General features: G+C 45.4%; 1 protein-coding gene across 1 annotated transcript in view; it reads right to left on the bottom strand.

Annotated features, from left to right (window-relative positions):
- Positions 1-22,049, bottom strand: part of PSMD1 (proteasome 26S subunit, non-ATPase 1) — an 88,934-nt gene that overhangs the window by 11,194 nt on the left and 55,691 nt on the right. Inside the window, exons 17-19 of the mRNA XM_056120785.1 lie at positions 16,761-16,875; positions 11,602-11,718; positions 1,634-1,736 (exon numbers count right to left, since the gene is read on the bottom strand). Coding sequence (XP_055976760.1) covers positions 1,634-1,736; positions 11,602-11,718; positions 16,761-16,875 — 335 coding nt within the window. The remainder of the gene's footprint in view (positions 1-1,633; positions 1,737-11,601; positions 11,719-16,760; positions 16,876-22,049) is intronic.

The following is a 22,049-nucleotide window of genomic DNA, read 5'->3' as shown; positions in this document are numbered from 1 at the left end:
TATTCAGTTTGAGAGCCACAGCCAACTGTGCTCAGGGTTGACTCCTGGCTCTGTGCTCAGGGATCATTCCTGTGGTGCTAAGGATTGTATTTGGTTGCACAGATCAAAACCAGGTCAGCATTACATAAAGCAAAGCTGAATTACCTTTGTACTATCTCTCTGGCCCCTTCATACCCCACTTTTGGCTTTAGGCTTACAACCAGCTGAGCTCAGAGCTTATTCCTGACTCCGTGCCCTGGTGGGGCTCAGGGGAAGAATGTGGTACCGGGGATCAAACCTGGCTAGCGCCTTTACCCCTGTACTATCTTTTTAGCCTCTACTTCCTGTTTAAAGAGGACACATGGTGACTAGATACCGTGCTGGAACTATGCGCATGAGAAACCATCATTAACTATTATAAACCACAGAATTTCAATCAGTGAAAATAAAGGGGCCATGTTAACAGAGCAGTATAGGACCAGGGTCATGAGATAATTAAACTTACCCTCCCCCCATTTTGGGAGTCATGTCGAGTGCAGTGCAGGGACTTCTGACGTGGGGCTTGGGGGTTACGTCTGGCCCCCGACATGCAAAGCGCACACTCTAGCCCTCCAGTCTGTCTCCCCAGCCTCACCCCTGGTAGCTCTATTTTGAAAAGTCAGTACTAGGGTATAAACAGCACATGGACTTGCAGTATGTTTAGCCTGGAATGGCCCTGAGCACCACCAGGAGCAGCGCCCAAAGCAAACAGCTCTCCAAGACTCCTGGGCACGGCCCGGTGGCCCCTAACACTATCACTGAGTCCTCGATGGACTTGTCTGGCCGGCATGCTGCTATCACTGGGAGTGGATCCCGGACTCCCTGAGCACTGTCTGGGAGCATCTCCCCCCAAAAGTTCTACTCCACTTTAACTCTGATTTTGCACACTTTGCTTTAAGTTAAATCTGACTGTGCTAGTTTCCTTTTTTCCTGCTGCTGAGATGTTACTAATAACAACAGTTACAAAACATGTTGAGGGCTGGAGAGAGTACAGGAGTTAAGACTTGCCTTATATGTGGTCAAGTCAGGTTTAATCCCTGGTACTATATGCTCCCCTGAGCACTGCCAAGAGTCAGGGACAGCACTGAGCACTGCAGGGCCCTCACTCCCTCATAAGTAAAGTAAAAGTCACTCCCTCATAAAATGAAAAAAATCTGTTGAATGAGCCTCACACATACATTTAATTTCTAAAAGCATGATATTCAACCTAGGAAGAACAGCCCGTCTCTTCTGAAATAAACTATAGTAAAGTGGTGAAAAGAATGAACCTGGAAACGTAACGGCAGACTGTGTTAGGGATTACAAATACCAAACATCTTATTTTAGTTGGAAAAAAGTCAGCCAACGCTCATTGAACTCTTATGGGGAAAAGAGAAAAGAAACAGAAAGGAAAACAACTTCTCAAGATAACCCAGCTCACTCTACATAGGAGCTGGGGATTAAACCCCAACAGTCCGTACTCTTAACAATTCTACTAAATCACCTCTATGAACTGCAGGCTCCAAATTGTCTTCAGGAATAATTTGCCATTGGCTGAATTCCCACCACGTCATGTGGTCAGCACAGATAGGTTATTTTATCAGGTATATAAATCTGAAGACATAAAGACATTTACCTGCGTCCAGTATGCCCTGGGCCAGAATAGCGCCAAACTTCGCCATGACATCATCATGTTTATCGTTGATGACTTTGGAATACAGCTGTCTGAACTGATTCACCTGGGGGGAAGAGAGAGCTGAGAGTTTCATTCTATTCATTTATTGTGATTTTCGAGTCCGGGATGATAACGTCATTTAGTTTTGAATAACAAAGGGTTATGGGATATATTTGAAAGCACAGTTTAATGGTTGAAATAATGTTAGAACTTTTTTAGCGTAGAAACTAGTTCTGTTTGCAATCTTCATTCCAGTGGAAGACCCAGGCTGAGGGAAATGCTGGATGCAATTTCATGTCCCAATACTGTTATTGCGCTCAAAGGCTCAAGTGAACAGAGGCTTCCGCTACATTACAGTAGTTGGCTGACCATCAACCTTACAGATTTTCTAAAGACACGGATATACCGGAATACTTTTTATCAAGAGGATCATGTGCTGACTCACTTAGGAAGGGATTTATAGGTATCTGTGTTTGCTTCTTTAGTCTGCCTTGCGTTTTGCAAAATTAATATGGTCCCCTGAGCACTGCCAGGAGTGATTCCCGAGTGCAGAGCCAGGAGTAATCCCTGTGCATCGCCGGGTGTGACCCAAAAAGCAAAAAAAAAAAAAGGCTATATTCTCCTCAATACGTAGGTGATTCCTTTACAACAAATTGGGTGACAATAAAGGAACATTTTATGCTTCTTGAGTGTCTTCCACTTCGGTTTTCCCACCAGTGCTTTCAGAAGGGCAGTGCCAGGGAGAGGCCTGCTTGCTCAAGCAGCACACGATCCTGGAGCTCCCCACATCTGCCAAAAGCAGAAAACACCAAATTTGCGTTTCCTAATACAATTTTATCTGTGTCACACATTCTTTCACAGTCTCTCCCCGAGTCATCAGATGGGATCTGCGAGGTTACACCGGGATCTGGTGAGGAGGAATGCAGAGCCAGACAATCCTCTGCTTCAATACGCTGCTCGGTTAAGTTTCCGCCTTTCCTGCAACATGGTTACTTCATCTCTGCAGGGACTAGAGCACCCACCTCACAGAGCTGTTAAGATTATATAAGGATATAGAGTATATACATATATACAGTATAAATCAATTTACAGCTCAATAAACATACGAGGGCAGAATTCTATCTGTCCTCCTTGACTACTAGCTCTGTACCCTAAATACTGCTAACAAAATAAATATCCCTTAAACATGGTTCTCGGGCTGGAGTGATAGCATAGTGGTTAAGGCTTTTGCCTTGCATGCGGCCAACCCGGGTTCGATTCCCAGCATCCCATATGGTCCCCCAAGCACCGCCAGGAGTAATTCCTGAGTACAGAACCAGGAGTAACCCCTGTGCATCGCCAGGTGTGACCCCCTCAAAAAAACAAACAAACAAACAAAAAAACCATGGTTCTCATTTTCTATTCCTAGGTAGTAACTGAATGCAGTAGGGAAAACAATGAATGAAAACCAACTACGACATATAACCCCCTGATAAGTCACTCGTTTCTCTGCATCTTACATTTCTGTAAAATTGAGCATGATGAGATCATCACAAAATCCCCTCTTAGTTTCAAAAATCTTACGATTTGATGCTTTTCTCACTCTGGTTCAATGGGTCAAATTCCTCTGATTCTGAACTTATTTTAGAAGAACACTTACATTACCTTATATAGGATGGGAATTTTCTGTGCAAAGCTTATGAACTATTTCCTGTGCTTAAAAAAAGAAACGCTGGATAAAGCACTGTATATACAGTCTAAAAAAATATAACACTATGCCCCAAACAAAACTTCATTCATTAAAATGAAAAGATGGGAAAAAAATCAATGCAAACAAACAATGGGCTTATTCAATGACTATTACGTAGGCTCCTCCGAGAGGCCAGTCAGGGGCTGGGGCTGGGGTTCAAGTGGCCTAACACACACCTTGCATGTGTGAGGCCCTGGGTCCAGCGGCTGCACATGGGTTTCCCTCCCCCAGCACTGCTGGGCACGCAACTCCTGCAACAGCGGTAACTACAAAAGCTAGATTTTATCAATGGTTTACATACTATTACTAATAGATTAGTAACTTAATTCTCATTATGATTTTTTTATAGACAATTATTTCGGTGGCGGGGGAGGTGGCTCAAAGAACTGGATGTGGGGGTACTACCAGGAAGACCCCTGCCCCAAATCAGAATTAGATTACTAATGGGGGGACCAGGAAGCCCGGAAGCCCACTGGCAATTCTTGATGGACTCCTGGGTGGTTCAATGAAAGGCCCAACACTGCTTGGGCCCTGCGGTGCGGGGTCTCTAAGACCACACCCAATGGTGCTCAGGGGGGCTCCAGGGTACCTCAGGTGGTTTTTGGGGGACTGTGTGGTACGGGAAATTAAACAGTTACTGCTTCACGATCTCCCGGAATGAACAGTTTTAGCATGCCAGGACAGTATCTTCAACATTTTTTTGGGTTTTAGTCTATGGCTGGTGGTGCGCAGGGGATCACATGCAGAGCCAGGGGCTGACCCAGGTGTGGCCGTGTGCTGGCAAGAGCCCTGACTCGGGGACCAACTCTCTAGCCCGGGTTGGTTTTCTGTCGCCATCTCACTGGCGCACTGCTGGGGCCCTGGGAGCCACTCCCTGATCCCTGCCAGGCCTTAGGCCACCAGGCCCCTACCAGCTGAGGGAGAGCACCTGTGCCAGGGATCCAACTTGGGACCTTGTGCATACAAGGCACATGCGCTCTGCTCTGCCCTGATAATGATCCTGATTCTTCTTCCGAGGGAGTCCTGTCAATGAAGTCATGGTTTCACATTACCAAGATCTCAAAAGCAGCTCCCTTCTCAGTTTGATCACATTACATTATTCTGTTCATGCTAGTTGCTTATAGTCTTTTGCATTCACAAGGGCACTGTTGAAAGAATCCCAGTCTCTTTCTTACAGCAAAAATACTATAATAAAGTATTTACACATGTGAGCTGGAGCGATAGCACAGCGGGTAGGGCGTTTGCCTTGCACGTGGCTGACCCGGGTTTGAGTCCTCCATCCCTCTTGGAGAGCCTGGCAAGCTCCCCGTGGCGTATTCAATATGCCAAAACCAGTAACAACAAGTCTCACAATGGAGATGTTACTGGTGCCGGCTCGAGCAAATCGATGAACAACGGGAGAAGAGTGCTATTTATACACGTATTATGCTATAAAACACCATATCATGAAATAAAAGGTCATATTTAAATAGAAGTTATTTCTAAGTTACTACAATGACTCACAAAAGTCTACCAAAACCGTGGGTGCTTTTTTGTAGGTGGGTGCAAAGGAAGCTGTGATCAGGGACCACTCCTGGCGGGGTGCCAGGGGTAGAATCCATGCTGGCTGTGTTCAAGACAACCCCAAACTGCTGTATTACTTCTCCAGCACCAAACTGTGCCTGCTGAACAAGCAGTGGTGGGAGAAGGTCCCCATAGCATGTCTCAGGCCAGACGTTGTGAGGCGAGAAGAGCCAATCCTATCTAGAATCCACGTGGATAGCTATGTAGACGGAGAACATGGCCGTCCTAATGTCAGACACAGCTATCTACGGATATCTACAAAGATATGGATCACGCTGTGATCATTAAAAATATCTGTTTTGGGCCACTCCTGGAGGAGCTCACCAGGGGCTGGTGGCATCTTGGGGATCATGCGGTGCCAGAAATTGAACTGGGGTCGGTCGCATGCAAAGCAAGCACGTACCTTAGCCTCCTGGACGACCTCTCTGGCCCAGACTGTGATATTTTTAAAAACAGATTTTACACATGATACTTGTTCACATGTTCAAATAATTACAAATGATGGAGTTCATTTTGCAGGAAACCTAAGAGAGAGCCTTCATAAAGGGTAGGTGTTCGTGAAAGAAGAAAAGCTTCCAAGGGTCTATAAAAAGAAACTTTTCTAATTAAATGGTCCTTAACTTGTGGTCTAAGGATTTTCTAAATTCTAATAACCCAGGAGTGTTCACATATTTCTATGTTTATGTTTATGAGTGAGAGAGCATGATACTGGCAAGAACAAATAAAGATATACTGGAAATACTTTTTTTTGGTGTTTGTTTGATTTTAGGGCATACCCGGCAATGCTCAGGGGTTATTTTTCAGGAATTACTCCTGGTGGTGCTCGAGGGACCATATGAGATGCTGGGGATCCAATCCGCGCTGGTGGCATGCAGGGCGAATAGTAACCTGCTGTTACTATCTCTGGCCCTCCTCCTAGAAAAGCTTAGACGAAGACCACACTCCCTGGAAGTATTAAGATGGTGTTCTATATATGAGGATTATTTAAAACTCGATTCTTTTGGAGAGTTCCCCTGTGATCTCACAAAACAGCTGAGAACTATCACTTTGAATTCTGCGGTGAGCTCAGAATGTCACTAAAATCCTTGACTTTGCCCTTTATCACATAGTATAACTGCAGGAAAAAATGAAATGGAAATTAAATTTTAAGAAGTCAGAAGGTGAGTTTATAATTTCAGTGTAGGAACAGTGCATCCTGAAGAACCATCTTATTTTTCATTTTATTTTGGGGCTGAAACCTGGCATTGCTCAGGGGCTATTTCTGGCTCTTGGTGTTTGGGAAGCCAAGTGGTACCAGTGGTCCAAACTGGTGCTAGGGGGTGGGGAGAGGGAGGGGGAGGGGGAGGGGGAGAGAGGGAGAAGGGGGGAGGGGAGAGAGAGAGAGAGAGAGAGGAGAGAGAGTGAGTGTGTGTGTGTGTTTCGCAGCTTGCCGCGCACGTGGCAGATCAGGCTCAGCCCGCGGTATCTCAGACAGTCCCCGAGCCCCTCCAGGGCTGATCCCTGAGCACTACTGGGAGTGGTCCCAAACCAAATCCTGGGGCACCAGCACACAAAGCATTCCGTGTTCCAGTCCGCTGAGTCTGGCTTGCTTTTAGGCAGGGGCAGCCCTCTCCCCGCAAGGCCCCCCAGGGAAGGCACGTGCTCTGCACTGCGCTGGGTGCCAGCGCCACCGCCGCCACTCTCCCTTCTCCCAAGAAATTTTTATGTTTCACACTGGAATACAGATTTTCTTTTGTAGTTAGTGGGGTACACACTTAACGCCCCTACTCGGCTTCTATAACGCTAGAGAGGTTCCGCTCTGACCACGCACTGTTTGTGTCTGGGGCGCACTCGGCAGTGTTTGAAACTCACTCCTGGCTCTACGCTCAAAACTCATTTTGGGAGCAGGTGTGGTGCTGGGGATCGAATCCAGTGGACGTGAGCCGAGGTACTACTGCTTCGGCGACTGTATTCTTCATCAATACCCAGGTTCTAGTTCTGACACAGCCAGATCATAATAGTGTGCGTGAATATTCACACACTCAGGTTCAACAACATTCTGGGGAATGATTCAAAAATACCAATAATCTAAATCGCCATATTTTTTCCCTATTTCTTCAAAATATGAAGTTTAATATCAGAGAGTTTAACGTATCTTTTTAAAACCACCTTCCCAACCCCATCCCCATTCCAAACGGCTCCAATAGTTGGTGCAGTTACAGTGGGAAAGTCAATAAAATCCTTCACTAGGGAATGGGAAGCTGGTAAAACATTTATATGTTAACAAAACCAATGTGAAAGCAACATGTGATATCAAAATGAGTATCGACATATTACCATTAGTGGAGACATATTCCAAGGCTAAACTTATTTTGTTTTTGGAGTACCAGGATTGAGTCCAGGGCCTTGTGGGAAGCTGGCCCTTTAACTGACCAAGGCCTAAGTGCCTGTATGGTCATCCTGACCTACGACCCCACGGCAGGCACAGCCTGTGCTATGTATGATCATCTTGACCTACGTGACCCCGCAACAGGCAAAACCAGTGCTATGTATGGTTATCTTGATGTATGGTTATCCTACTCGAATTGGAGTCGAGCATCTTCCACCCAGATCCTCCAAATTCCAGTAGGCGGGGGTCACACCCACCACCTGGCCCCCTGGCGCCGTGTAATCCCATCAGCGGCCAAGACTCAGAGACTATAAAATCCAGATCCCGGACGAGAACAGTGCAGTCTCTGCCCCCGCGCCTGGGTGTTCCTTCCCGGAGTCCCTTGGAGGGGAGCGGGTTGAGCTTTCCTCCCCGCCCCGACCAGGGCTACGGCAGCCGAAGACCTCCAGGACCAGCCACCACCATGCTGAGCCCACTCTCCGCACACATGAAGGTACTGGCAGAGGGACAAAGCCACGCGGGTTCCGGGGCCGAGACCTCCAAGCCTACTCGAACTGGAGTCGAGCATCTTCCACCCAGATCCTCCAAATTCCAGTAGGCGGGGGTCACACCCACCACCTGGCCCCCTGGCGCCGTGTAATCCCATCAGCGGCCAAGACTCAGAGACTATAAAATCCAGATCCCGGAACTTATCAGAACTTTTTTTATGACATCTTATTGTCTTATTCCTACTTTGGACAAACTTGCAGGCTATCGAATGTAGCCTGCCCACTGGGCAGAGTCTGGCAAACTCCCCGTGGCGTACCAAATATGCCAAATACCAGTAACAATGATGGGTCTCTTTCTCCTAAATAGCCTTGAATATAATCTCAGGGCTAGGATGAAAGAGACGTTACTGGGGCCTGCTCGAGGCAATCGACGAATAACAGGATGATGAAATGATGAAATGAAATGGTTATCCTGAGAGAACATCTGTCATGGCTGTCAGTAATAACAAGAAGTAACTATCTCGTGTCTGGTACGTGATGCATGTAAATTTTATAAATCATATGGACATGGCTCTTTGTGTATCTACCTCATGTCTGGTAAATCATATGGACATGGCCCTTTGTGTAATCATCTCGTGTCTGGTACCAGATACACATAAACCTTGTAATGCATGATAGGTGAAAACAAACCTTCCTAACCATATATGGGCATGACCTTTTGTGTCGCTGCCTCACTAATGGATATATACCCTGATTGCCCCCAATAAAGTCCTGTCCCTTTTTCTCTGTTTCTGAGCTGCATTCTGTCTCTTGTGTCTCGTGTTCATTCGGTCGGTCCTTCCCAGCACCTACGGATCCTAGGGCCACCTCCGCAGGCCGGAGAGTGGTCTGGCGGGGCCCCCCGCAGGGCCTCACACACGAAAGTGCTGTCTCACCGAACTATAATTTTGGCTATGAACTTCCAGGTATAATGATATACTATTTAACCGGATAACTTCCAGCTGATAAAGTTTAGAAGAACAAAAGCAGAAATGAAAGGTGCAAAGCGCTTCATATTATAATTGCTTTTAAAGAACAAAACTCGGGGCTGGAGTGATAGCACAGCGGCAGGGCGTTTGCCTTGCACGCGGCCAACTTGGGTTCAATTCCAAGCATCCCATATCATTCCCTGAGCACTGCCAGGAATGATTCCTGAGTGCAGAGCCAGGAGTGACCCCTGAGCATCGCCAGGCGTGACCCAAAAAGCAAAAAAAAAAAAAAAAAAAAAAAAAAAAAAAAAAAAAAAGGAACAAAACTCAAAAGAAATGTGATCTGTTTGAAAAGATACTTTTTTTCCTAGAGGATACTAAATCAAGTAACATATTATTACAACAGGATAATAAGTATAATTCAATTTTGACCATAATCCAATTTTGAAATCTTGAAAAACATTAAAGAGAGAAATGTCCCAAGATAAAGGAAATAAAAATTAAGGCAATAGCTAATTGAGATCAAAGTTTTGTGATGAATATTCAATTAAGTTCTGGAAAGTTTTTTTCCCTACCCCACCATCAATCAACTTTGCTGAAAATAACCATACCTGTTCGATGAAGCCGAAGTCAGTTTGCTAACGACTTTATTTTAAGATTTTCTTAACCTTTTACTTGGTTTTTGCTTTGGGGCTGCAAATAACGACATCAAGAGGAGAGACCACTTGTCCTCTGCTCAGGGTCAGACAGTGCTTGGGGATCATATGCCGTGCTGGGAATCAAGCTGGAGTCACCCACATGTGAGTCAAGTGCCTTTACCCCTTTCTTGGATGATACTTTTTCTCACTACCGGTGAGATTCAGGGGAGCATATGTAGTTCCAGGGATTGAACCCAGGTTGCTGAGTGCAAGGCCAGTGCCCTAGTGCCGAGTGCAAGGCAAGTCCTCCCTCCAGTCTCCCCTTTGACCGTGTCTAATATAGGAGCAGTATTAATACAAAGCTGTTACATGCTCTAATTTTAAGTTACGAAATAAAGATCTAAAATGACTGACTAGCTATATACCTCTATTTGATAAAACAAACACAATTTACATAAGATCTCTGTTTTCTGTTTCTCAATAAAAGAAATTTTGGCTGAGTTGCTGTTTTCTTTTCCAAAAAGATCGTATTTATTTTTGGTTTACATTTGGCGATGCTCAGGGGTTACTCCTCACTCTGCATTCAGGAATATTCCTGGTGGCGCTGGGGAATCACATGCGATGCTGGCAACTGAATCTGGGTTGGCCAGGTGCAAGGCAAACGTACTCACTGGACTAACACTCTGGCCCTAGATACTTTAGTTACCAAACTCTAACATAAAGTCTGAGAGTGTCATGGAAAAAAAAAGCCTAAAAATCCATCCACAGTAACCCATAGGGCATCTAAGACTGTATGATATTCTATGGGCAAACCTGAGCTGAATCCTTCCCTGAGAGATGAGCTTCAAAGGGACGTTCAGCAGAGGTTAAACTGATTGCTGTCACTTGACTGACATTTGATGTGTAAAGTCAGAGACAGAAGCTAACAACTGAAGAGAAGGGACAGAAGGGGAAGACGAAACCCCAGTGAGAGCCGGTAATCTTCCTAACCACAATCCGAACAGCCAAGGCCGCACAGTAAGAAAGTAACAAGGGGCCCCACTCAGTGACCTCCATGAACTGGTCCACAGAACTGAGCTTACCATGGTCGTGGTGGGGGGAAAGCAGGGCAAGGGCGGGAGAGGGGAACCTGAGACCACGAACAGAAACGGGACACTCTGGAAGGGAGCATGGCGCTGGAAGGGATGCGCGAAATCCCATCACTGACAGGACTGTAAATCAAGGCGCCCAAAATAAAATTAAAACAAAACAAACCCAAGACTTTTTGGAGACGGATATAGATCAATGAGGGCAAAATGGGAGTTGTGAGGGTGCTCGAGCAATCTGTAACGTCACTGCCCAAGACAGTAACGACGTCCAACAGAGAAGCTGGACGGGTTAATGTCCAAACTGAGGCTGTCTGTGCAATACAAAGTGACTGTAGGACTTTTATTACTCGAGCAGGAGGAATCAAAGGAGTCATAGGTAGTCTACGTTTGCATTCTTACCAGAAAAACAAGTCATCTTACTGAAAAAAGGCATTTTCATTAAAAAATCTTCTTCTTTGGTGAAGGGGATGGCTCAGGGGGCTGGCACATGCTTTGTATTCAGGAGTCCAGGGCTGGTCTCCAGCACCCAACACGCCAGCACCTAGCCAGTAGCAGCCTGCAAACACCACTGGGGATGGCTCAAAATAAAACACAACAAAACCACTCCTGCCCCTTTCCTGAGCTGCTGCTCTGTGAGGCCGGGGTTGCAAACGCACCAGTAACTGTGGTGTGGAAGCTTGGTCTGGTCTCGGTGGACTGAAATCACGGCCCCTGGAATCCCAAACATCAGTGCTCCCTGGATAGCACGTCAAGACTCACTCTGCACATAAACTATTTTGGGCCTGCATGGAACAAGTTTTAAAAAGCAAGTAGGAGGAAAAAATTAAAGCTAACCTTAGTTGCCACAACGCGAGTGAACCAAATGACCATAAATCTGCTTTTTAAAATGCATTTTGGGGAAAAAAAAAGCATTTGGGAGTATTACACATTCCAAGTTTTTTCACGTTCTCACCTCTACTTCTTGTGAGTTCTGTGTTCCCTTTATTTCAAGTTTAAAAGTCCTCAAAAATTATGTCCAGAACAAACGAAAGCCCAAAGCAAACTCAACGCAAACAGACTCTCCTGGGAGATTTGCTGGCATGCTCACCTTTGGACAGGTTATTTCCGTCTGCTGGATCATGATGAGAGCTGACGCGATGAGGGCCCCTTGCCGCACGTAATTCACAGGGTCATTTGTCATTGGTTCCAGCAAATTAATTGCTTCCTGATCAAAACAAAGCAAAGACCTCTCTGAATTAAGTTATATAGCTGGACGTTCAAATTAATTATCATCCTAAGCCAATATGCTCATCTAAAATCATATCAATTTAAGAACAAGTTCTATATACTTGAGGGTTAAGTGAAAGGGTGGATTATAAAAGATGAGTGCTCCCGTATTAAGGTTAAACAAGATCTCGAAAGCAAAGAGAAAATGAGAACAATGTTTGATAACTGATGCAGCATTGTAGTACTGTCCTCCTGTTGTTTATCGATTTGCTTGAGTGGGCCCAGTAACGTCTCTGAGACTTCTTGTTACTGTGTTTGGCATATCGAATACGTCATGGGGAGCTTTGCCAGGCTTTGCCATGTGGGCGAGATACTCTCGGTAGCTTGCTGGGCTCTCCGAGATATTATTATTATGTTTGATAATAATCTATTATTTTTCAAAATAATAGTAAATATTCTGTTATCCCACACTGTCTTAAGCCCCCCAACCCCCCCCCCAAAAAAAAACCAACCTTTATAAACAAAGAAACAGAGTTAGAAAATTTAGCTAATTAGCTCAAAATCACTTAAAAAGCATACTCAGGTTAGCCTGACGCCAAATCTGAGTATGCAATTTTCTTCAAATACAAGGGGACTAGAGTGATAGTACAAAGGGTAGGGTGCTTGCCTAGCATGAGGCTGACCTGGGTTCAATCTCTGGCATCCCACTGGTCTGAGCACCACCAGAACTAATTCCTGAGTGCAGAGCCAGGAGCAACCCCTGAGCATTCCTGGGTGTGGCCCCCAAACACACAACCCCCCAAACACAACAAAAACTAGAATAAGGGATGCTGGAAAAATACTACAGAGATTACGGCCCTTGTCTGCAGGCAGCCCCCTAGTTTGATCCAATGCAGATACGATCTTTTTTTTCTTTGGGGTCACATTCAGAGATGCAGAGGGTACTCCTGGCACCCTATGGGATGTTGGGAATTGAACCTGGGTTGGCCACGGGCAAGTCAAACACCCTACCCTCTGTGCTACTGCTCCAGTCCCCATGTGATCCTTGAGTACTCCCTGAGCACAGAGTCAGGATTAAGTTCTGAAAGTTGCCAGGTGTGGACCCCAGAAAATTCAGAGCAAAAACAAATACTAGGGTAAATAAGGTGCTGGCCCTGCCCTGAAACTGATTCAATCCCTGGTACTCCATATGGTTCCAGGAACCCCACCAGGAATGATTCCCCTTCGCTCTGAGCACAAAGCCAGGAGTTCGGCCCAAAAACGAAGAGAAAGAAATATATGGTCCCCAAAAAGAGAAAGCATAAAACAATACCATGAATGATTTAAAGACCTAATTATGGGGGCGGGAGAGGCAGGTACCAGGAAGCTGCTTGCCTTGCCTGAGGCCAACCTGGTCGGATCCCAGCACCACAGAAGGTCCCCAAGCCCCACCAGAAGTGACCCCTGAGCCCAGGGCCCGGAGAAAGTCCCGAGCATGGCAGGATAGGGCCTTAAAACCGAAACCAAATAAAAGGCCTAATTAAATCAAGGGTCAGATCGGAGGGCTGTTACCGGGGCTCACGTGCATGCAGCTGGACCACCGCACAGTTCCCTGGGCACAACCAGGAGGACTCCAGAGCACTGCCACATGTGACTGCCCCCTCCCCCGCCACAACAAAGACAAAAGAACAACCCGACATTCTCAAAACGAAAGAAGGTTTTACTGATCAGGAGAAATGCATAACAAATCGAATGAAATTGGACTAACTTGACTTCTCAGTTTTACTTCACAAGATCAGACAGATATCATGCAATTTTCAAAAGTGTTTATCAGGATTTCATTAATATTATATTTTTAAAATCAATCTTATCAGGGGGAATTAAAGGGTTCCTTGGTCGAACAGGTTTGGGAGTTCCTGCAGATCGTACAACCTCTTTTTCACTGATTCAGAATGTGCATTGCGTATCAAAGCTCTGAGAGGACACACTGTGGTAGGGGTGGGAGGGAAACTGGGGACACTGGTGGCGGGAAAGGTGCACTGGTGAAAGGGCCGCTGCTGGAACACTGCGTGGCCGAGACTCATCACAAGGAACAGAAAATAGACATTAAAAATTGATAAATTACAGAGAAAAAAAGAATGCACACGTTACAACAAAAGCTCCAGTAATTCTTCTTTAAACTAGTTGAATTTTGTTTATCCCAGCATTTATCTGTTCATTTGAATTAGAACTCTCATGCTGCAAAATAATTTCATTAATGCTCCCTAGGACTTCTGGCCAAGTGTAACATGAAAACTTCCCTTACAAGGTCCTTACGTAGGTATAAATCTCGAGGAACAGATATGTGAGCTTATGACACTGTCAAACTTAATGACATTTCTTTTCTTTTTTTCTTTTTTGGGTCACACCCGGTGATGCACAGGGGTTCCTCCTGGCTCTGCACTCAGGAATCACTCCTGGCGGTGCTCGGGGGACCACATGGGATCCGAACCTGGCTCGGCTGCGTGCAAGGCAAACGCCCTACCTGCTGTACTATCACTCCAGCCCATTCATGACATTTTTCAAGTATTCTGTGTTCCAAGGCAATGGAAGGAAAAATAAACGCATACCTTAGACTTCCTTACCATGCTGGAGCGATAGCACAGCGGGTAGGGCGTTCGCCTTACAAGCGGCCAACATGGCCGACCCGAGTTCGATTCCTCCGCCCCTCTTGGAGAGCCCGGCAAGCTACCGAGAGTATTCGATATGCCAGACACAGTAACAACAAAGTCTCCAATGGAGATGTTACTGGGCCCGCTCGAGCGAGCTCGAGAGTTATTAACAGACAATACACATACCATATAGGTACAAACTTTCTCCCCCTTCACTGAAAACTATAATGAATCTATGCAGGAGTAAATTTTTCAAGCATTCTTCCTGTATTACTACTTGTTAGTAGTTTAGTGGTAGTCATGATAAAAATATAACAAAAAATTACACTGGTAGGTAAAAGACACTAACTTGGCCTTGAATTATATGATAAAATGCCAGTGATTTGTTTTAGAATAAACTTGATTCATTTTTTGTTTTTCAGGGGGTGGGTGGGTGCTGGGACACACCCAGCAGGACTCAGTGCTTCTTCCTAGCTCCATATGCTAAGGAATCACTCCTGGCAGGGCTCCAGGGACCATATGGGGTCAAATCCAGTTGGCAGCTTGCAAGGTGAGCACCTTAGACGCAGTTCCATCTTTCCAGCCCCATAAAAACATTTGAAAAACAAAGTTCTATGAGGGCAGAGACCATGTCTAACTTGCTTAATCTCATCAAATCCTTAAATGATCTTATCCACCCTACGATTTATCTCATAGATACTTACTGAAAGTCTACTAGAGCTAGGTTTTAGCACTGGATATTCTGTTCTTAGGGATCTGACATTTCAGTGGAGAGGTTGAGACAGACAATAAATAAGCGGCTGCAAAATATGTCACATGGTAGTGACTGTTATGAAGGAAAAAATAAAGTACCGAATTGTTTTATGGATGTGGGTGTGGTACAGCATACGCCTTGCGTGTGTAAGGAAAGGAGTGGGGAATGGAAGAGGCAGAGACAAGAGCCTGGAGAAACAGTACAGGCAGTAAAGCATCAGAGAGCTTTACTTGTATGTGGCTGACCCTATTTTCATCCCTGGCATTGCATAAGGTTCCCCAAGCACAGCCAGGAAAGGTCCTACAGACCCCTTTGCCCTCCCAAAATAAAGAAAATGGCGCCTGCTCGAGCAAATCGACGACTAACGGGAAGTTAAGTGATTAAGTGATTAAGTGACATTAAAACAAAGTTACTGTGGACAGGTAAGCTCTCTGTGGCGTGTCTGATATGCCAGAAACAGTAAAAACAAGTCTCACAATGGAGACGTTACTGATGCCCGCTCGAGGAAATTGATGAGCAATGGGAGGACAGTGCTACAGTGCTATTGTGGCCAGGTATCCTGTTACTACTTGGGGACTGTTCCCTGGCACCACTAGGTGTGCCCCAGAAAAAAACAAAACAAAACAAACCAACAAAGAACAATTTGTACCTAAATTCTAGCATCTTTTATTAAAGAGAGTCAAGAAAATTAAAGCTCAATTAAGGATATCAACCTAAACTGTTAACCAATTCATTTTGGACAAGAAGCGACTCCTTTTGGCAGGAACCAATTCCTGGTTCTGTGCTCAGCTCAGAGGACCATGTGTGGAGTCAGCCACGGGCCAGGCAAACGCCTCAATCTCGGTACCTCTCTCACTTGTTGAGGAGGTGGCAAAGGTGGGTATGGACTATGAAAGGCTTCACGAAGAACCTCTCATCCCTATGAATCAAGAATACTAAGTTATTTAAACAATAATGGTGCTTTTTTTGAGGGGGGAGGGAGTCCGTTTTAGAGGCAGTACTCTGAGCACAGCCCTACTTCAGTGCTCAGGGATAACAGTGATTTATAAATCTCATGATATTCCCAAATCAGTAACTTAACTCATCCCTTCTGAGACTTAACAACTACCAGACTACCTAGTTTGTTTATAAGGCCAACTCAGGGAAAGAGCAGTCAATAATGTTCTAAAAACAAAAACGAAGCAGGTTGATTCTGATGGCTGGAGAGCTCCCTAATGATGAAAATGAAACATATCAAAAGAAAGTATCATGTTAAATGACTTAAATAAAAATAAAGAATAGTTCTTTATTTTTTCCCCCTGAAAGAAGTCAATGTTTTCAGCGATCTGAAAGTAGCCTCCAATCACAATTGAGAAAAGAAAAGAAATAGTGAATTAAAATTCTTCCTGCGAGGGCCAGGTAGCTGGGTGGTGGGTGTAAAAGCCAAAAAAAGAAAACCGAATTTCAGCAGCACTGTTTACCCTGGCCATCAACGGGAAGGGGTAGTTCGCTGTCACACTACTCTGGATAATCCACCGGTCAAGCAAGGAAGTTCTGGGAAGCTTCGGGAGGCAAGTTATGTCTCACAAATCATAGCACACGTGTATTTTTACCGCCATTACATCAACTTCCCCGCAGCCTGGCGCCGGGAGAGTTGACCCCGCTGGCCGCGCTTACCTTGTTTCCGGTTCCAGCACAGCAGATGCCCAGGGCCATGGCAGCTCCGTAGCGCACGTGAGGATTGTAACTCTCCGACAGCAGGGACACCACGCTGGGGCACTGCTCGGGGGTCCTGACAAGAAAGGGAGAGCGTGAGGACGACAGAGCAAGCTGGAAGTTTCCTGCTGTGTCTGGCCCACCCCTGGCGGTGCTCTGGGTTGACTCATGGCCCGGTGCTAGGGAAGAACCTGCAGATCCCCCGCAGTGGACGCCTGCAGGGCCAGGGAGTGACGCTGAGCATCCTGCACGCCAAGAATGAGTTACCTTCCTGGCCCTTGCAGGAAGGATTTTAATTCACTATTTCTTTTTTTCTTTTTTTTGCTTTTTGGGTCACACCTGGCGATGCACAGGGGTTACTCCTGGCTCTGCACTCAGGAATTACTCCTGGCGGTGCTTGGGGGACCATATGGGATACTGGGAATCGAACCCGGGTCAGCCACGTGCAAGGCAAACGCCCTACCCGCTGTGCTAATGGCTGCAGCCCCTAACTTATTATTTCAAGTCACAGAAGACACCTCAGACTCAGAAATTATACAATAAAAGCCACCCCCTCTCCCCGCCCTGCACAGAATTCTAGCTTTTTATTTATTTATTTAGTTGGGGGGGGGTCTTCTCAGCAGTTCTGAAGCTAGCGGGGTGACACTCAGGTGCTCAGGAGACCAGGCAGGATCAGGGACTGAACTGGAGGCCCTGTGTGACCCAGGCCCTCAAGCCCCGCCCAGGCCCCGGGATTCTAATTACTGAGGTGTGAAATCTAGCTTCAGATCCCAAGTCTCTGCAAGTGAGAAGGCAGGGCTGAGGAGGGACTGGTCCACCACAGCTCTGTAGTCAGTGTTAACCACAGGGGGTTGGGGGCACACTCCGCTCTACATTCATTCTCCTAAGCCCTGCTTACTCGGCAACTCTGAAGCCTCCTGACCCTGAGCAAAGAGCCAGGAGCAGGCCTGAGAACAGTGCGGTGTGGCCCAAAAAGTAAAAGCAAAAACAACACCAACACCACCGCGCCACCCCCCAACCGCACCCTTCCTATCCCATTGTGAATCTAAGTTCCCTGAGTCCAGAGCCAGGTGTGGACCACGAGCACCACCAGATGGACCCTCCTCCCCACCAAAATAAAATATTCCTATAAAATGAGATTTTTCAAGCTGTTTAAAGGCACTAGAGAATTATTTCACAACTTATTGTTGACTGTTGTTACTGTGTCTGGCATATCGAATACTCTCGGTAGCTTGCCGGGCTCTCCGAGTATTCGATATGCCAGACACAGTAACAACAAAGTCTCCAATGGAGACGTTACTGGGCCCGCTCGAGCAAATCGATGATCAACGGGAGGGCCTTTACCTTTACCTTATTGTTGACAGGACCAGCACTGAGCTTCTATTACTTCTGCTAAGAATTTAAAGCTCTGTTCAGAATTTGATACCCAAATTCTCTGGCAAACACATCTACTCTTTTTCCTTTCAGTGACAGGGATAAAGCCCAGGGCTTTACACATGTAAGGCATGGCTCCACCACTGAGTCAAGTGCCCAGCCACTGGACCCAAACATTTGGGGAGGGGAAGGCTTTGGAGCCCCCTGGCGGTGCTCAGGGGTCCGTGTGCTGCTGGGGTGAAACTGAGTTCAGCCATCTACGAGGCAAGCGCCTCAGCCCAGGCACTATCTCTTCAGATCCCAAACAAGCATTTTTAAGGGACATCGTTCCCTTGGGCCAGGGAGATGGCCGAGACATGACGACCCTGTCAAGATCCTCCCTGGCAGCACTGACCCCCACCACTGTGAGTAGGCCCTGGACCACCGAACACTGCTGGGGTAGCCCCTCGTTAAAATGTGTATTTCTTTAGAGACCATCCCTGGCCTGCCTTCTAGGTGGTCTCCCTGCGTCGAACTTACAAAGCAAATGCAATTAAAATACATTCAATTAGCCCATATCAAGTTAGATCTATTTTAATAAACTTAAGGGGGAAGAACAGGAAAAGTGGTTATTTTTTTCCCCAATTATTAATCATTAGGTCTTGAACCTAGTAGTAAACACTCCATTGGTTAAGTCTCTAAAGATAATGTTAGCTTGGTTAAGTCTCTAAGTATAAACTTCTCTTTGTCTTTTACAAATATGCACACACCATTTTATCTTTTGCTTAACACTGTGGTAACTTATAGAAAATAAAAATGAAATACACTGAAACAAGCAAGTTCTAATCTGCTGCTATGATAAAAGTTCTTGGCTTCCAACTGACAATCTCCTTGCCAACTTACTGTCCGGTCCCTTCCCAGAGCAGGACCTATGCAAAGCATATGCACAGGCCGCTGTGCCATCCACCATGAACTGCACGTACGAATTCCTTTCTTTCAACATACTAGATATTAAGCAGTTTCCTTACTGAATAATTTCTGCAACTTCAACATTAGGTCTCAGTAATCACACAGCGGTGCTCAGGGACCACTCCTGGTAGGGCTCGGGGGACCATACCCAGGCAAGCCATGTGCAATGGCAAACACCCCATCCGCTATACTGTCACTCAGGCTCTCCCTTGTACTCGTTTTTTTTTTTTTTTTGCCTTTTGGGTCACATCCAGCGATGCGCAGGGGCTACTCCTGGCTCTGCACCCAGGAATTACTCCTGGTGGTGCTCGGGGGACCATATGGGATGCTGGGAATTAAACCTGGGTCGGCCGTGTGCAAGGCAAATGCCCTACCCACTGTGCTATCGTTCCAGCCCCTCTCCCTTGTATTCCTTACCTACTAATCTAAGTACATTCTGATTACCCACTGATAATAATCTTCAGTATGCAACATCTTTTCTTTCTTTTTTTTTAATTTTTATTAGTGAAACATCTTGAGGTACAGTTGTAGACTTACAAATTTTTGTACTTGGGTTTCAGTTATACAATGATCAAGTACCCATCCCTCCACCAGTGCCCATTCTCCACCACCACTGATCCTGGTACCCCTCTCACCCCTGCCTCTGTGGCAAGGCATTCCCTTTTGTTCTCTCTCTCCTTTTGGGTGCTGTGGTTTGCAAAAGAGGCATTGAGGGGCAATCATGTTTGGTCTACAGTCTACTTTCAGCATGCTTCTCCCATCCTGGGGGGATCCTCCCAACACCCTTTACATGGTGTTCCCATCTCTATCTGAGCTGCCTTTTCCCCTAGGACATGTGGCTGGCCTCCAAGATATGGAGCAAAATTCCTGGTACTAATCTCGGCCACTCCTGGGTGTTAGTCTCCCATTTTGTTACTTTATGTTCCCCAGATGAATGCAATCTTTCTGTGTCTGTCCCACTCTTTCTGACTCATTTCGCTTAGCATGATACTTTCCATGTAGTACCACTTGTATGTAAATTTCATCGCTTCATCTTTCCTAACAGCTACATAGTACTCCATTGTGTAGATGTACCAAAGTTTCTTTAACCAGTCATCTGTTCTTGGGCACTAGTATGTTAAGGTGCTAGTATGCAGCACCTTAATCAGGGAACATAATCCACACAGAAACAGGAATGAAGGACGCTCCTTCCCACACTGCTTTTCCTCCTACATGTCCATTCAGTCACACTTGGAAATGACAACTTATCTTACAGCGTCTACTCTGGGTGCTGGGGGGGAGGAAGGGGACAGGATGACAGGCAGGGAGCTACCCGTGCATGTGGCTGAACCGGATTAAATCCCCAGCACCCCAAATGGTTCCCTGAGCCCTGCCAGGAGTGAGCCCTGAGCACTCCCAGGTGTGGCAAAAAAAAAAAAAGGGGGACGAAAAGGCTCCTATTCTTTCACTCCGTATCTAATCTGCCACCACGTGAAGTGAGACTCTTACATCTTGTTTCTGGTCAATTATCTCTCACAGGCAACAATACCATGATCCTTAAATGATCTTTCGCCTTCCATTTCCTCCCACTTTCAGTTTCAGAAAACATGAGCTTCGAATAAAAAGATCTGAATCCAGTTTCTGTGCTGCCCGTTATTAATGGAGTGCTAATCACTAAATCTCTCAGAGACTTAATCGCCTTATTTGAAAATGGCATCTGCTCCACCTTACTCAAGCTGTACTGATAGAATAATATGCTATAATCGTTGAAATCTAGATGCAAAACCAGAAACTGCTTTTGGACTAGAATGAGGGATCCGGCCAGTGTAAGCAGCACTGGAGTATTAAAGGGGCAGGGTAACGCATATCCAAGTTTTAAAAGAGCATAAAGGGAATTGTACATTAAATCTAAATAGCTGGTTATATTTACAGTTCTGACCTCCAGACCAACCTTTAGGGACAAGAAACACACAGAACAGAGAACACTTACCTTCTAGGCCCTCAGTCACAGTCAAGGAATTCGAGGGAAAACTGACTCATAGCAACAACCTACTCTAAATGTATATCTTAAAATCCCATTCAGTTTATGATCTTTACTTGTTAAAAAGTGTTCTACTTAAAATAGGACATTAACAATTTGGTGAAGCTTTAAAAATTTTCCCTCGGAAGATAAATATTAAAACTAAATGCAGAGCACACTTGTTGGTTACTATACAGACTGGAATAGGTTATAAACTATAAGGGCTATAAACTAAAAGCACATGCAGAACTTCTTGTAAATTTCTTAGTCTAATAACAATTCCAAAATCAGACACACAGTTAAAAAGACAAGTGTTAAGACAAGAAATGAAAAATTCTTCAATAAATTAGCTTAGACTTCAATCTCTCCCAAGACTTCAAGAAAATCAAAATATTTTATGTTTACTTCCATTTTATAGTGGAGAGCTCCGAAAGGACAAAATAATCTTTTTCAGCAATGACTGGAATGTATATACTGAAAGTAAAATGTATGTCTGTATTCATTCATCTCTAAACAAGCACCTATGTATATAAGATTAAAAAATTTTAACCAATGATAGAATTAAACCATCGCCATTTGTAACAGAAATGAGTAGACCTCAGCATAATTACCAATGACTGCTAATACCATGAAGAAAAATAACTAAGCCTATGTATTCTGACAGTCCTACCCTCAAAAAAATAAAAAGACAAAATTAACCTGAGTGGATAGTGCAATGGTACAATGAGTAGGACCCCAGATGTAATCCCTGGAACCCCTGATGGTCCCCTGCGCTCCTCCCAGGAGTGAGGCCTATGTGCAGATCAGGAGCCAGCCCTAAGCACTGCCGGGTGTGGCCCCCAAACAAAATTATTAAACTTGAATGGGAACAGGCTTCAGACCCAACTACCAAGTGTAAGGAAATAGAGATGACCAAAAAACATTACATA

Source organism: Sorex fumeus, unplaced genomic scaffold (assembly GCF_029834395.1).
Source record: "Sorex fumeus unplaced genomic scaffold, SorFum_2.1 ptg000005l, whole genome shotgun sequence".
Lineage (NCBI taxonomy): Eukaryota > Metazoa > Chordata > Mammalia > Eulipotyphla > Soricidae > Sorex > Sorex fumeus.
Note: the sequence above shows the minus strand (reverse complement) of the source record. Positions and strands in the feature narration are given on the sequence as shown.